The 17,882-nt window shown below is 34.5% G+C and overlaps 1 protein-coding gene across 1 annotated transcript; it reads left to right on the forward strand.

Annotated features, from left to right (window-relative positions):
- The first annotated feature begins 14,080 nt into the window (after positions 1-14,080).
- On the forward strand, positions 14,081-17,215 carry LOC103960001 (IQ domain-containing protein IQM3). The gene is made up of 9 exons (XM_009372388.3): positions 14,081-14,524; positions 14,652-14,760; positions 15,096-15,161; positions 15,289-15,377; positions 15,475-15,562; positions 15,657-15,803; positions 15,889-15,981; positions 16,128-16,229; positions 16,400-17,215. The coding sequence occupies exons 1-9, from the start codon at positions 14,238-14,240 to the stop codon at positions 16,925-16,927; spliced, it is 1,509 nt and encodes a 502-aa protein (XP_009370663.2). The 5' UTR covers positions 14,081-14,237; the 3' UTR covers positions 16,928-17,215.
- Positions 17,216-17,882: the final 667 nt, after the last annotated feature.

The raw sequence follows: 17,882 nt of genomic DNA on the forward strand, positions 1-17,882 counted from the left end.
TACTCCAAAATTAGAAGAGGAATTCCCCAAATCCTTGAAGCTTTGAAACTCCAAAGCTTCCAACCATCCAAATTCCCAAGAATTCCGAAGGATCAAGAAAGCCCTCTTCATTCTTCGTCAAATCCTCCTTCAAGATCAAGCCCCGACGGCCCTTGAAGAACTTACACCAACTCAAGATCAAACCCCGACGGCCCCTTGGATCAACAAACAAATCCACACATCCAATCAACCTTCAAGATCAAGCCCAAAAGCCCTTGAAGAAATCCACACAACCATTATTCAAGATCAAGCCCCGACGGCCCTTGAAGAAAGTGTTCATCGTTCATCAACTGTTCATCCTTAGATCAAGCCCCGACGGCCCTTTGGATCAACAACTCATCCACAAACCTACACCCTGCGAAGATAGAATCAGAGGACCAAATTTGAGAGAGATCGTAATCCCAAAATCATCAAACAAAAAATATTATTTTGTACACGTTATTCCTGTCTCTTGTTTCAAGGAACTTTTCGTGTTCACACCCGCACCCTTGTTATATATGATATATCTTTCCTTTGTAACATGTTTTCATAATAATAAATATTACAATTATATAGCTATTAATATATATTAGAAATTAGGTAACTTAATTGTTCAAAGCAAAACTGTCACATCCCGGCCCGGGACGGATCACTTCCCAAGTCCGCTCCACCACCATAGCACGATATTGTCCGTTTTGGGCTTACCATTCCCTCACGGTTTTGTTTTTGGGAACTCACGAGCAACTTCCCAGTGGGTCACCTATCATGGGATTGCTCTAACCCCCTTCTCGCTTAACTTCGGAGTTCTCATGGAACCCGAAGCCAGTGAACTCCCAAAAGGCCTCGTGCTAGGTAAGGATGAGAATATACATATAAGGATCACTCCCCTGGGCGATGTGGGATATCACAATCCACCCCCCTTAGGGGCCCGACCTCCTTGTCGGCACACCACGGCCAGGATTAGGCTCTGATACCAAATTGTCACATCCCGGCCCAGGGCGAATCACTTCCCGGGCCCGCTCCACCACCGTAGCACGATATTGTCCGCTTTGGGCTTACTATTCCCTTACGGTTTTGTTTTTGGGAACTCACGAGCAACTTCCCAGTGGGTCACCCATCATGGGATTGCTCTAGCTCTAGCCCCCTTCTCGCTTAACTTCGGAGTTCCCATGGAACCTGAAGCCAATGAGCTCCCAAAAGGCCTCGTGCTAGGTAAGGATGAGAATATATATATAAGGATCACTCCCCTGGGCGATGTAGGATGTCACAAAAACGGAAGGATAAATTTCTTATCATAAATCAAGAATTAAAGCATATAAAGGCAGCAACAATAAAATTGATATAGTAACCAACCAACACTGAAATTAAAGTAAATTAAAACACATTTAGTGGTTTGCAAATAACCAATTCAATAATCGTAATTATTCTGGAATAAAAATATTTTAATTTATTACCAAACATATTTCCTACGATCCCCCACGTGTATTGCAAATTAAAAGCAAACCTAAGATAGACAAATACAAGAAACGGCTGTCTCGATATTAATATGGTTGTTGTAGAAAGTAACGCACATTAGTAGTGATGGATACCAACCAAATTGATAGTATTAACGACCATAATATTTAGGAAGTAAAATGATTTGTAATACCTTAAAAAGTCCAACAAGTGAGAGCATGGTAAATATAGGATTCAGGAATTTTGATTTTGCAAGGAAGGTGGTGCGAAAGGTCACGAAATTGGGAGGGAGAAAGTCCATTCCATGCCACGAAATGAAGCTGTCGACCAAGGTGTTTGGGTTTGTCGGATCTGTGAGTGGTGGCCTAGAAAGTGAGTGAGGTGAAGATGGTGGAATTGGCCGGAGAGAATAGATGGAGGAGACGGGGGAGGGTGGGGATGTGGTATGGATTTATATTTTCTTTCTGGGTTTGGGATGGGATGGTATGATTTTCTGGATTTGGTTTGGGTTAGTATGATTTTCCAGGTTTAGGAGTTGGGGTGACAATGTGGCAAGTGGGAGTTGGGGTGATAATGGCAAGTGGAAGAGAGGTTTTTTTTTTTTTTTTTGATTAATTTTTCATTGTTAAATAAAAAATTAGTAATTTATTATTAATTAATAAATTTTTATTATAGTTGGCGCTTCATCACTTAACAGTCAAATTAACAGAAAATTTAACGAAGGTTTAACATTGCAACAAATTCATAAGTTGAGGTATGACATTACAATGTTTAAAACATGAAGTATGAAATTGTGGTTCGACCCATAGTTAAGGTAGTTTTGTATAATTTATCCAAATAACAACGAAAATTTGCCATATTTGGTTGAGGACTTCGAAGTTTTTTAATATTTATATTACTAACATGAGTTTAGTTATGTTAACTAAGACTATCTCTAACCCTTGGGTTAAAACCTAAAATTTTTGGCCTAGAAAATTTAGGTTTTAACCCAGAAACAGCTTGTTTGCTCCAATCATTATGAGTTAAAATTTTAGCTCCAGATTATCAAAGAATGAATTTAGGATAATTTTTTTTCTTAAAGTAACTTTAAAAAAAAAAAAATTTATGTAGACTATCCTAATTTAATTTTATGAACACTTTAACCTAAAAATATTTAGATTTCGACAAATATTAAAAAATCACTAACCGACACCATGAAACTCGTAAAACACTATGAAAAAAATATGAAACACATAAATTTTTTTTAATTACTTTAGTCGTTGAATTTAAATTTGGACTGTTAGATTTTTTTTTTTTTTTACCGTTGGATTTTATCAAATTAGATCTTAACCGTTGAATTCAATAAATTTGTAAATATAAAATAAAAAAAAATATACATATATGGTGGGTCAGCCTCACTAACCCTGGGGAGAATCCTAGGTTAAATTTGGCCTGGAAATGAGTTTTGAGTTTTAACTCATATTTACCTTAAGAGTTGGAGCAAATTGGTGCAAGTTTAGAACCTAAAATTTGAGTTTTACTTCAAGAGTTGGAGTAGGTTTAACAAAGGACCAAGAATTTGTTCTATATCTCATTTTGTAAGAGTTGATTTTGTAATTGCATCATCTTGTTTATTTCTTTACAACATTTGTTAACTTCATAACAAAGGACCATAAAGTAGAATGTCTTTTTGTACTAAATGATAATTGTTTGTTGATAATTGTTTGTTTTCTGGGACTCATGAGCATCGTATTTTCTGTTTAAATATGACTTGAGAGTTATAGTTCTCACATAATCTCTTGAGATTTTTTGGTTTTATCAATATGTATAATTTGTAGTTTTCGAGTTCGAACGAGTGTTTTGGTTATGCATTAGTGTACTTTTTGAGATTTAGTTTTAAAAGACGCTTTTAGTGGAAAAAGGAACCAAACACATAAGTGAATATAACTTAACCAAATGGAGTTTCTAGTAAGTTAAAAGCATCAGAAATATAACCAAATTCTTGAACACTGTTTAATTTTCTAAGATAATCAATTTGCATGAATAAATGTGCCTCAATGTAGTCCGGTTTTCGGCGTAAGTAATTTCCAATGCATAATTACTTAAAGAAATGAGAATGAGAGTATAAAAAGGAACCAAACACACAAGTGACACATTTCTTGAGATAAATCAAAAGAAAATTTCTTGAGACAAATCAAATTCTTAGCCCTAAACATCAAACTCTAGTAAAGAATCGTATATGAGTTCCAACGCCCCAAATTAAATTCCAAACCTTAAGTTGTGGCGAGATTTTTTAGTGTGTCAAAAACACAGATTGATATAGTAATGTCATAATACAAATGGTTGGATACTTAAATAAAAAAACTTAAATCACTTGTATTATTATACTTGATTACTAGGTCGTGTTTCAAATACACTGAAAAAAATTCTCCAAGTTGTGGACCTTAGTGAAAATAAATAATTGAGATGACAATAATATTTAAAAAATATTTATCTCACTAACATTTTTTGGTTGATCTTAAACTGTTGTCTGATGAATTTGTCTTCTATCTCAATTTGCAAGAGCTAATCTGCATCATCTCTGTTATTTCGTTTTATAACATTTGTTAACTTCATACCAAGGAACCATAAAGTAAGATGTGCATTTTGTACTGAATAATAACTTTATTATTTTTCTTATTATGCAAGCGATAAAAGAATCGAACGCGTAATCCTCAAATGCGAAAGTAATATTCTTGCAGAACCAATAACTCTAGTGATTGTTTATAATTAGAATAATTCAACAAGCTTTCTTCAAAAAATGAGTAAACACTACTGATTTCTCTAAAAAATAAAAGATTCATAAAATAAATAAAAGATAATACATTTGGAGGTACACGTCAGTTTGTCATGTAAGATGGTATCAAGATGTGGAATAGAAAGATGGTGAGCCTAACATTACTCGTTAAATTATAGTGTGCATTTAGTAGTCCCCTCCATTTAGTATTGGTTCGAAACTGCTTAACTTTTTTTTTTTATATAAGTACGTGTTAAAAAAAGCCGGACTCCAATTTTTATTTGGTAACTCAATCAAACCCTTTTTTTTCTTTCTAAATCATGGAAATTCAAAGCAAAAAAGCGGAAGCAGCTATTAGCTGTTTTAAAAAACTAGATTTTTTTTTTTTTTTTTCACAAAACAAGAGTGAACGATAGTCATTAATGAAAATTTCAATATGACAATCTTACTATCCTCTCCATCGTTTCTTTCTACGTATGAAACATTTTTTCGTCTCCCTCCCTCGTCTTTCACACAAGAAATCAACGGACAGATTGAATGAATCAGATGACCATATGAGAAGTTGGTTGGAGCACATATCCCATTACATTGTCGGTGTTCATGGTGGCGGCAACGGGGTGGAATTCTGCTACCAAAGTGGGGTTGATCGAAGTCAAATTGACCCTTTTGGATGAGAAAGACTGGGAGTTGGGCTCGTGGCCATGGACAAGAGGAAGGGGAGGTTCTGCAAAGCAGAGTTTTATCTTCTCCATCTCTATTGTTTATCTCCCGTTTTTTTTTTTTTAATTTCTCAACAATATTCTTCTTTTCTACTCTTTAATTAATCAAATATTTTGTTTATCTTTTATAAAATTATTTGAATGTGAAAAAAAAAAAAAAAGATAAACATTATAATATCACATTCACCAAGACACTCATTTCGGTCATTTTGCATAACCGCAACAATTTTACATAAAAGGTTACTAGACATTTCTATTCCTTTTTTTTTTTTTTTTTTTTTGTTTGGTTAAAAGCATTTTTATAGCTACAATTTACTAAACACCTAAATGCTTTCTTTGAAAACTGTTTTTTCTCACTGCACAACAAAAAAATTATTTTTTTTATTTTTTTTAAACACAACATACTAAATTAGCCCTTAGTCTAATTCAAATAATACAAAAAATATGTAATTTGGATTAGACCATAATTGGGCTCAACATCTAAGTAACACTATATATTGGCCCAAACTACCTCAATCCTTTTGGTAGCCAACCATCTTCCACAACCCAAACCACCTCAAGCCTTGAAACACTAACCTCACTCGTAAGGTTCTAGGTTCTGTGCAGCCCATTTGTCAATCTTATATCTTAATCTCTACCAGCGCAGCTAGAATCCATCTATGGCAGTTTTAAATAGGGTGATTAATTGAACTCTACAGTCTACACCTAATCATGGCATTGAGTCCAGTCGAAGTAAATAATCGTAGTCATAACAACCTTCTGAAACGTTAATATCCGCTGGTGGATTTGGTAAATGTATGAATATGGAACGAGTTGTAAACTTAAATATTAGAATTTCGAATCACACATGTAAGAAAATCTCATGAGTACAACTTACTCCTACAAAACCCTGGTGTAATAAGGTGTACAAGAGCTCATATACCATCTCAAGAGAGGATATTTTTTCAAGGGATGTGCTATCCACACACCTCATTTTACTTCTCACACATTCCTTGATGATTTCTGTCCATTGATCTTCTTCAATTCATCCGATTCGACGGCCGAAAATTAAATATGTGTGTGAGAAGTAAAATGGGGTGTGTGGATATCATACCCATTTTCCAATGTGTAATATAAAATAGGTCCTAACGTAGTAGGTTTGCAGTTGTACAAATAAATGCATAAAACCACGTCTGGTCTTACTTACTCAATTTTGTCACAAAACTATTGTTATCCTTAAAAAATCAAGAACACGTTTGTCTCTTATAACTAAAATATAGAAAATACAGCACACACTTGCCTGGATCTACACTATATATTACCAGTGGATTTCTTTTTTTAAAAAGTGATCAGCTGGTAATTTCGTCACAAAAATTCATTTTTTTAGGGATTGGGAAGACTCACATGTACTACATTTCGACTTATAGACCTTCTTTTTAGCCATATGCTAAAGAAAAGCCCTATCCCGCCCATGCCTATGTCCCAAGTAAATAAATAAGAAGCATTTCAACTTCCTTTGGCCACCATCGTGCGATTCACTAACGCTAGGAATCGAACTCAGTTAATTGTATTTTTGACACCCATAAAAAAAAGTAACGCTGAGTAGACTAATTTTTTAAACCACCTATGTAAATTATGTAATGTGTCAACAATAAAAAATAAACATATTAATCAAAACCTAAGTAATAATTCAATCGTCAATAAACACGTAATATAATTTACAAAATACCATTAAATTGACGATCTCTCTGGCATTGCCCTAAAAAATCAATGAATGAATTGCATGGACCCAGAAAAAAACAGTGAACTGCCATTTTCTTTCACTTTCTTTTTTTGTCTTCTTTTTCTTTTTCCAAGTCCACTTCTCCACATGGTGCAGTAGTTAATCATACAACTTAATAAACAAAAGAGGCAAAGGATAAGACCATGGTACGGTCACGTCTAGCAGAATATAATACGTGCATACTGCATGTACACAGTGATCGATATAGAAAGAGATCAACCGATCGAGAGCACTAGGGTTTCTGGTCTTATACCAATAAAGTTTGACAAAATTTGAGCGCATCCATGGATAGTTTTGTCACAGTGGCTAGGCCACCAAAAGCATGCGATAAATTAAATAATTAAGCTCACCTACTTAACATTTTCCTTTGCAGCACCAAAGAATTAATGGTCTTTTGTCAGCACCATATATAGCTTTGTTCTATTAGGAACTCGATCGTATACACATATATGTGTGCATATGTATTACAGTGGAAAGATGATTGTCCAGGGTTTATTAAGTAGCAGAATGTTTAGCTCGTAAATAGGTGATCAGGAAATACATAGTCATTAATCTTTAAATTGAATATTAAGGATGAAGGATGAACATAATGTGCTTATAATGTTTTAGTCTTCACATTTAATATCAAACTGAATGGTAAGTGACTATCAATCTTTGATATATCCAGATGGCCAAAAGAACATGACTCTGTTAAGTAGCAAGTTTCATTAAATTACAGTTTTTTGAAAGAAAACCTCACATCTTAATAGGCTTATTAAGTCCCCACCCAACTTATATAAATGTTGCCAGTGGTGGAGTCGTCAATTTGCAACAATGAGGCTATGGTTTCGAAAAAAAGAAAAAAAGAAAAAAAATCATTGCACCATTCATTCAAGCATCTCATGGGCACCTACCAAAATCTACCAATATTCGTCGAAAGCTTGTGATGACATCTATCAATAGTTGTGTTCTTCTAGCATCTAAATCTATCAAGGTATGCCCAAGCTAGCAGACTGTCAAGACTTGCATGCCAAGACTTTTTAAGTGAAGCTTTTAGTTGAGCATGTGAGGTGCGCACTACTAGGTTGCACACAAGAAAAAAGAGAAGGAAGACACGGGAAAGAATGAAGAACTTAGAGAATGAAGAAGCAACAATAGGTTGTAATTCAATGTTGTCCACTATCTCCTTAGTTGGGGTCAAAGATAAACTCTAAAACTATTGAGGTCATGAGCAGCCATTGATCCCAAACTGGCTCGCTACTGTATATTGTATAGATATATACAATTAAAGAATTTTAATATACAAGACTGCATATAACCGAATAAACTTCTATAAAAATCACTTGTCTATAAGGTTATAGAAATGATTTGATTGAGGATACATAGAAATGGAAGCACATTATGCTTTCCACTTCAACTTTTGCTTTGTGGGATCCCATAAGAGGAGATTAAACATTCAATTTGGAGCATAAACATGCATTTATATATAAGAATGCATTGTTACATAAGGATTAGGGAATCAAGAATGTCTTGTATTTGAGATATATCAGTTAATGTTTATGCGGGAGCAGCAAGAACAGACAACGTACGTTCGTACATAGGAAGCACACCACACTGACCAATCACCTTATTGTATATTATAAGGTCAAGGCATGCCAAGATAAGCTTTAGATTCTCTTTTTGTTTGGAGCTGGGATTTCCCATTTTCTCTCTTTTATCTTAGTTAGATTGTCAAGAATTTTAATTTTTTCAAATAAAATGAAAATTATATATATATATATAGTTTTGGAAAACTAAAACTCATGGAAACTAAAATTCATGGAAAGGTATTTACTTTGTAAAACTATGATTAATTGTCTGTTTAAATATGCTTGAACGCAATAACGAGTGTTAACCAGTTAGTAACCTAATAATTCATTTAAGTTCACGTCGCAATTTAACGTCATATGTGAATCTTACAAAATTTCGTCACCATGAGTGAAAAACTGGAAACATTTTGTCATTTGAGGATTGTTCTGAACATCTCATTATTTGTGATGAGAATCCCTTCTAATTCACATAATTACTTTCTTCTCTAGATCTAGCAACAATCATGATAGATGGATTAAATCTGAAATTGAAAAACAAATATCATACTTAGCTCTTACAATTTAGCAACAAGTTATTTCAAACTGAAAATTAGTCTAAATTGTGTTGTCCAATAACACATTATTAGTAGCACTTAAATTTATGCACAATGCTAGGGATATTAAAATTTTAAACTAAATTTTGTAAATCACAGGATGTGGTTGTTAATAATTTAAATTATTAATAAAATATTGATTAACGTGCTTATTTTTTATTGATGACACATCATATGGTTTGTAAATTTAGTCTAGAAATTAGTTTATTTAGCATTACTCTAAATTTATATATTTAATCACTGCCTATATATACTAATGAGATCTGCCACAATTTTCAGAAACTTTGTATGATCCACGCAACTATTTATGAACATCCTAATTAAGTTGCTATGATTAATAGAAAGTAGATTATAAATAAGGCTAGGTTCTTGCTCCAGGTCAAATAGACAAGGAAATTAAAACTGGGTTGTGGTAGATCAAACGTCTAATCACATCGGCTTAAGCTTAAGGCTCGATCATTTGTAAATGATAAATATCTCCAAATAGAAAAAGCCTTCGGGAATTGGCTTATCTGTATATTCCTTTGGTGGACTTGTCACACTTAAAGGAGTGGTCTGACTGCGACATCTATGTCCATATTGGCCTCAACCAAGATTATATGCCCCTATATATTTATATTGGCCTCAACCAAGATTAGATGCCCCTATATATTTAACCATATACCTTTTTTGTTCAAAAACTATATACCTTTTTCAAATTTTTGAAAAAAATAGAGATTATTGTACATATAATGTGACCCCGTTAATTTTTAATTTCCAGTCCATATAGTTTTGAGACACAGATGTTTTTGCCACTAGCCAAGGAGAAGGTTCTCGGAGATTTTCATGCTATGACAGTTTTGGTTTTAATTTCAATTTTTTTTTTCTTCTAAATATTGAGAATAGATCGTTCCATCTGATTTTGTCAGAAACCTTGGGTGGTGTGCGGAAGAGGTCCACTTTGGATCTCTTTGTCACGAGTTTGCAAACTAAGAGATTTGACATTTTTAGAGAGAGATTCGCCCCGTTCAAATTTTTGAGTTTTTATGAAGTTGATCAGTGGGATGAGCTAATGACGATCGTATGATTCAAATTGAGTGGTATATATCTCTTGGTTTGCTGGCTCTGGACACAGATATTCGGAGTGAATCTCAACCCGTGATGCACATCAAAGGTCAAAGAAGGCAAATACTAGCCAAGCCAGTCCGGTGTATCAAGCAGGCCCCTAGTGTTTAAGTTTATATTTCACACTACAATTATTCTACCAACTGAGTTCCAACGAAATTTTCTTCTATGAGAAACTTAATAGATTTCACTAATGAAGTAGTAAGTACAACATGGGGATAAAGAAACGCCCTTTACTCAATACAATATTCCAACAATAAATTTGAGATGAGATGTGGAGGTTCCTTAAATCAATTATAACACGCACTAATATAAAGAGCATATATATCGAGCTAGATAGTGAGTAGTATCGTTGGCTTGACGAGGAAACTCAATAGAAAATGTTCAAGTGCTCTTAAGCAACGCTGCCTTTGAATCCTCTACAATGTACCCCACGATAGACATTTTTATAGAGGTCTCTTGCAAAGTTGTTGCAACGAACTTGGGCGGATACATTGCAACACTTCCTAGTTGCCAACCCTACCAACCCCTTGCATATCATGTTTCACCGCAATTTCCATGATTCCTGATCCACTACAAACATAACCTAAAATTTGTGATGAAAGTCGACTGAAGGCGAAGACGAAGACTAAGAGGGAGTGTTGGTCATCATTTTCCAGCACGAGCTGTGACCGGGTCCAAAACCTAAAGGGCACACGCTGGATTCACCATTTTACTCGTTAGATTTTGTGTCGTTTTCACGACTTGGTGTACCGTTTTATATAAAAAATTCGTCGTCAAAGTCTTTGCATAAATATTATATAAATTGTACAACCACCTAACGTACAGACCCAATAAACATAAAAAAGACAACGGCACAAAGCAGTTCTGTCTTTGCCACGAACGCGAGCACGACAAAACGCACAGATATCTCCGTCCATCGCACAGTTTTAGGCGCCAAGAGGAGCGTAGCTTGTACAGCTGCTGAGTTTTAAGAGACCACAAAACTTGGGATTCTATAAGAAAATAACAACGTAAGTTGCCATATTTGGTTGAGGACTTTGAAGTTTTTAGTATTTGCATGTATCACTAACATGATTTTTGTTATGTGAAACTGTTATCTCATGTGTTTGTTTTACATCTCAATTTGCAATAGTTGATTTTGTAATTGCATCATCTCTTTTATTTCTTTACAATATTTGTTATCTTCGTAACATAGGACCATAAAGTAGAATGTTGTTTTGTACCGAATGATGGGTGTCTTGTTTTTTGAAATTTATGATCATCGTATTTTTTGTTTAAATACGATTTGAGAGTTATTGATCTTCGAGTAACAAGAGGCATAAAAGTTTTACTGATTTGTATAATCTTATAGTTTTCAATAAATTCGATTTTAAACGAGTGCTATAAATTTACTCATTGCTTTCGAGACTAGAAATACCACTGGGGGAAAGAACCATGAAGACAACCTTAGACACGTATTCTTATTAAATATCAAACATTAAGGCACATACACTCAAACCACATGAAATAACATTCATAAAAATCAGAATATTATAAGTGACCAAATCAACGTGACAAGCGTTATAAGAAAACTCGGACACGTTTCCAAGGAGTCAACCAAGTCTATCCTCTAAACCCTAAACAAACCCTAGCAAGACCTCGTATTTGAGTCTTGAACTCCCCGATACTAGATCTCAAATTCCAAGTTGTTAGACTTCCCTAACTCTTCATTCCCCCAAAACCCGAACTCTTGATTCCATAAAACCCCTAATCCTTGATTCGATTAAATCAATTATTACCATTTTCTTTTTAGTTTGGATGTATGGGAGTCATGCACTACTGTTTGTGGAATGAGATAGGACTAGTTTGTAAGTGCATTCGAAATGATTGAAAACGCTTTTTGTGAAATTGATTTTTGGTTCAATTGCTTTTGGGAAGAAACACTAGACATGTGTTTCTTGCAAGAAACACTTAAAATGTTTTTTCATGATCCACTTGAATTTTATTAAAGATTAGTTCCAAAAGATTTTGACCAAAAGTATTTTCAATCATTTTAAAAATAGTTTCAAACGAGCACATAGTTTACACGTAAACATCTACCCTTCACAAATGATTGTCGTATTAAGTAAATACGTGTACCATTACTAGCATTCAAATATCAGATTTGCAAAAATAAAAATTCCTAACTCGGAAATGTCCAAAACATGCAAGTCCAAAAAAGAAAAAGCATCTTTGTCAGATTTTTTTCTAAGGATTTTAGGAATTTTGTAATCATGATCGTTCACGGTCAGAAATCGTTAAGTATTATTTATATTTAATTTTAAATTTTAAAATAATTTCTAACTGAATAATATACAATAAACGATCACGATCACAGAATTTCTAAAATCTTCAAGATCTTTTTCAAAAAAAAAAAAGAACAAAGATTGAATTCTTTCTATAGCCGAAAAATGCAAAAAAAAAAAAAAAAAAAGAAAAAAAAGGGGGAAAAATTGATTGGCAGACGGACTGGGACATTAATAATTAAATGTTGGGGGACATCTTTTACTTTACAGTTTACATGGTATCACGTCATTCCATTCTGAAATATCATTTGACCTGGAAAATTGAAATGCAGAAAGCCAAGCACGTGAATCACTCTGAAACTTCGAGAAATGTTAAAAGAATTCTGAAAAAATCAAGGCTTTTTATAAAAGAAATTGTTGTTGACATTCTAAAAATTTTATTTTATATTTTAAATTTTTTATAATTAGAAAAAAAATACACTTGTGAGGAGTGTAAAATAAAATTTTAGAAATGCTAATAACATTTCCCTTTATAAAAGTTTTGTTATTTATAATTTAAAATCAATTTTCGTGTTAATAGTATAAAATATTAAAACTTCAAGTGACAGAAAGATCGTAAGTTGTCTTATTTTGGAAAGAGTTCTCTTTGAATTTCTCACTTTAAAATCCAAAGCTCCTTTCTACTATTAGTTTGAATAAATTAGAAAGGATTAAAACACATAAATAAATATCCTTGGGTAAAAGTTATCTTCTTTATTCAGTAATACTCAAATGTTGTCGCATAAGATTTGCAAATCGTTCGTATTATTGACACTACAACTCCTTAATAAATAAATAAAAGTAAGATTAATACGTACAACTCCTTAATGAAAGAAAATCAAAAAGAAAAAAAAAACTTGATTGACTATTTAAATTGATGGCTAATTTAATATTTAACTTACAAACGCTATGATTCGACTAAAAAAAAAAAGACTATTTAAATCAATGATAACAATCATCTATTAACAGATGTAGTAAAATTATATCCTAATGTATGATTTGATCGTTCACTAACAAAAGTGACCATGTTATTTTATTTTATTTTATTGTAAAAAAATATAACTATATCGATGACAGTTTCTAATAAATTAGGTAGGGTTTTTTTATACAATAGTATGATCTATTCCTATTAAAAAGTGAGTTAATATGGTTAGTTTTATTAGTATAAATCAATAAAAAATAAGCTTACAAATATAACTTATATGACACAAGTAAACCATCATGCACCTTTTCATCTAATGAAATAAAGGATTATCTAAATTTTTTTGTCCATATTCTTTATAGGTGGTGCTATCCACACATTTGTTTCTTACCTTTCACACACCTTCTATTAATTTTTATCTTTTGATTCTTTTTAATTCATTCGATTTGACCGAGTCAAATATTGAAAAAAATGTGTGTGAAGTAAAAAAGTATATGTAGAGAGCATCAGAATATGTAGAAAGCATCTGACAATTATTCTCTACGGTCTAGTTTCATTTATTTCTAAATCAAGTGGTGGATTGCCTAATAATTAGAGCATTTCTCTTCGCCCATTGCGACTTAGGTCCAAACTTTCTTTCTTTTCCTAGTAAATTAATTTAGAATATCAGCTTAACAAAAAAAGGAAAAAATCGGAATTTCTCCTCTATCTCGAGAGATTTTTCAATGTGACCATCATATGAAGTGATATACCACATGTCACTATACAAATAGTAGGATATGTACGTTAAAAAGTTAATAACTTAAAAAAACATAAAAAATTTCACTATTTACAACTGTGTACGGTGCCCGATCTGCACTCCAAGCGCGTGCCACACAGCCTCCCACTCCCAAAAACCCAGACGTTTACTAAATGCATTAAAGTTGACCGGTAAGGTTCCCGGTAAAACCACCCCCACACCTCCACTTGCCCCATATAAAATTCATTGAACTCTCCGAACTCCGACCATATTTTCGACTCTCTCTTATCGAAAAAATGGAGGTGGAAACTCAGACACAAACCCTCCCAACCTTCGACAATCCTCCGTTTTCTTACTCCGTCACCGCGCTCGGTTCCCGCGACTTCCGCAGCTCTGAAATGTCTGGCGTTGGCCCGAAATGCTTGGCCCCCGATGTGCTTCACGGGGCGCCAGCGGGTGACACGGATGCGCCGGTGGGCGAGAGGTCGGAGTCGACGGCGGCGGTGAAGGTTCAGAAGCTGTATCGGAGTTACCGCACCCGGCGCAGGTTAGCCGACTCCGCCGTCGTCGTTGAAGAATACTGGTGAGTGAAACTGTACCGAATCTCCGTGCTTTCTCTGCTTTTTTTAACAGTTCGGTATTCAGTGGTAACACGAACACACAAATTTATGAAATTAACTGAAAAATGAGGGGTGTTTTACGGATTGAAGGTGGCAAGCGATAGATTCCTGGAGATTGAACCGCAGCACGATTTCGTTCTTTGATCACGGCGAATCTGTGGCTAAACGTTGGAACCGTGTCGGCAAGAATGCTTCTAAGGTAAATTTTATTTTATTTTTTAGGTATGTTTTTGAACAATTATGTTTTAATTTCTGGGTTTGGATCGAAAAAGAAATATAATTTGTGTGTGGTTACTGTTTTTCGTATCGGAAAAGATTTCTCAGAGTGCACTCCTATGTTTACTTTTGTCTCTTGATTATTAGTAGTAACTAATTTTTTGTAGAGCGCACTCTTATGTTTACTTTTGTCACTTGATTCTTAATAAAAAAACGTACAAAATGATGTGCGAAAATCACTTATATTATCGAATTTAGGTGGGTTGTATGGTAAAAATGTGAAACGGAGTCTAAATAAAATTTTGGACTTTTTGGCAGGTTGGCAAGGGGCTATCCAAAGACGCCAAAGCACAGAAATTGGCTTTTCAGCATTGGATTGAAGCTGTAATTATTTTTATTAAATGATTTCTCTGGATTTTTTTTTAATAAAAAATTAACTTTTGTTAATCAACATAAATCAATTTCTTGTCGTTGTTTTTACTGAATGAAATTTTGGGTGGGTAAAATCCAGATTGATCCGAGGCATAGGTATGGGCATAGCTTGCATGTGTATTATGAAGAGTGGTCTAAAGCAGATGCTGGTCAGCCATTTTTTTACTGGTATGAAAAGTCACCATTTTTGTTCTCTTCAAGTTAATTTGTTTAATCACTTGATTAAAGTTTGATTTTTGCTCTGGTTTTTTTTTTTTCCTTGCAGGTTGGATGTAGGAGATGGAAAAGAGCTTGAGCTGAAAGAATGCCCGAGATTGAAGCTTCGACAACAATGCATCAAGTATCTTGGACCTGTATGTGCTTCTATGAATCAATTCAACTTTACATGATTTTATGATCTTTCTTTTAACCCTTTTTGTGGTTGTGGATATTGTTGATGAATTTTAGCAAGAGAGAGTGCATTATGAATACATTGTCGAGGAAGGGAAACTTATTCACTCGCAAACCGGAGAGCTTCTTCATACAAAGGATGGATCTCCGGGAGCTAAGTGGATATTCGTTATGAGCACCTCTAAGAGACTCTATGCTGGCGTTGTAAGAATCGAAAACATAAGATGCCCGTGTTTCTCATTTTCTGTTGTTATCCAGAAAATAGCTAACACATTGTTGATTCTTTCAGAAAAAGAAAGGGGTTTTCCATCATTCTAGCTTCTTGGCTGGAGGAGCAGCGATAGCTGCTGGAAGGCTAGAGGCAGAGAATGGAGTTCTGAAGGTACTGTTTTATAGCTGTTATCTTTGATCCTTTAGCACAAAAACAAACTTAACATGCACAAGCAATATTTTGGTAGCGCCTTATTAAAGTACTGACTAAGTATGTTGGATTTAGAGCATCTGATCCTTGTATTGTTGATTTTGCAGTCAATCTCTGCATATAGCGGGCATTACCGGCCAACAGATGAAAGGCTTGATACCTTTTTATCAGTTCTAAAGGATAACGGGGTGAACCTTGACGAAGTTCAGGTAATTGATAAAACGTATGGTTCTTTTAGCGCTTTTATTCCAAATTAGCAACCTGGAAAATAAAACTAGGATTACCACGAGTTGGTGACACTTCATTGGGAGTTTTGTTGTTCCATGTTTTCGTTAATCTGCATTTGGCTAATGGTGTGTTAAACTCTCTTGTTCCCCAGATACGCAAGGCCACTGACGATTCTGATAGCTATGATGGTGGCAAGTCTAATGGTGGGAGTACATTTAGAATGCCAACCAACTTTGAAACTCCTCAACCGGAGATTCCAGAAGAAGTGGAGAAAACCCAATCCGCAGAATCCACTGAACTTCCACAAGCGGAACCCAAAACTGAGTACAAGAGGACTTTATCCGGTGGTCTTCATAGTCCAAGAACTGAGGTCCCTCAGAAAAAGATACTGCAGAGGATCAACTCCAAGACCTCAGTGAAATCATACCAACTCGGGCATCAGCTATCGCTCAAGTGGTCAACAGGAGCTGGCCCGAGAATCGGTTGTGTTGCTGACTATCCGGTAGAGCTGAGAACGCAGGCCTTAGAGTTTGTTAACCTATCTCCGAGATCTCCCCCAACGCCATCCTACAGGCGGTTCGGTGGTCTCACATCACCTACATCGAATCTCACATCACCAACGTCTGGTTTCACATCACATACGTCGAATTCCACCACGGATGTCAATAACGTTGATTAGACAGTCATCTGGTGATTGAACTGCACCAATCATCATCATCATCAGTTTTATGCACCATCTCTAATGGATGTTTTAGAGAATGTGGTATAGATCGTCAACTTCCTGTCAAACTTAAATTTTTGACATTAATCGTTAGGAGCATTTTCTTCTTACTTAGTCATGTTTTCTTGGAGTCACTGCTGTTTCTGTTTAGTTCGTTGTAGTGACAAGTAACCTGTAACTGGGTGAAGTCTGATATTTTGTTTCGGATTTTTTACCTGGAAATGTCCTTGACGTTTGAGAAACTCATCACTTTCGTGCCTCACGAATGTTTAGATTAACATAGGCTTCAATGATCAAGAATGATTAAGATTAGTGCTCAAAAGAGGCCACAGGGCCCAAGTCTGTCCTTCCAATCAATTAAAGGACCTCATGCAAGCCTGATAATGAATGCACTAAATTAAACATAAAGGAGGATTTGAGGCATCCCATCATTTGTCAACCTTGACTGATGATTTTTCTTTTTTTACAAAATTTTACCCAACTTAAAATTCCGAGGTACATATATCCGGTTTAGTTAACTAAAGCAATGTGCTTCACTTTTTGCATTTAAATTCGAATTTTCCAAATTCTTCTTTTTCTTCCGTGTACTTTAGAATTTTTAGATGAATTTAGTTAAATTATCATATCGTTTGTCAAAATAAACAAATTAAATAAAATTCAGATACTACACAAGGAAAAAGAATTAATCTTATAAAAGCTCTAATCTTAAAAACAAAATCTTCATTTGATAACACCAAATTACTCCTCATAAAATCAAATCTTTTGGTGTATGGTTTCAATGTCAAGGATGCTCTTCTCCAGCTGCACAACCCAAGGGTGAGGAAAATGTTAATATACAATACTTAAAAGTGTAAATGATAACAAATTATGGTTTAATTAATCTTTGCACCCCATTAGTTTGGGATCACTGAAA

This window comes from the organism of the source record quoted next, unplaced genomic scaffold, assembly GCF_019419815.1.
Source record: "Pyrus x bretschneideri cultivar Hongxiangsu unplaced genomic scaffold, Pyrus_bretschneideri_v1 Contig9, whole genome shotgun sequence".
In the NCBI taxonomy this organism is placed as follows: Eukaryota; Viridiplantae; Streptophyta; class Magnoliopsida; order Rosales; family Rosaceae; genus Pyrus; species Pyrus x bretschneideri.

Excerpts from the sequence above, each read along its gene's own strand:
- LOC103960001 (XM_009372388.3), top strand. The coding sequence starts at position 14,238 with ATGGAGGTGGAAACTCAGACACAAACCCTCCCAACCTTCGACAATCCT. Across the intron at positions 15,378-15,474 it reads GGTCAGCCATTTTTTTACTG|GTTGGATGTAGGAGATGGAA; the intron begins GTATGAAAAGTC and ends TTTTCCTTGCAG. Across the intron at positions 15,982-16,127 it reads CAGAGAATGGAGTTCTGAAG|TCAATCTCTGCATATAGCGG; the intron begins GTACTGTTTTAT and ends TTGATTTTGCAG.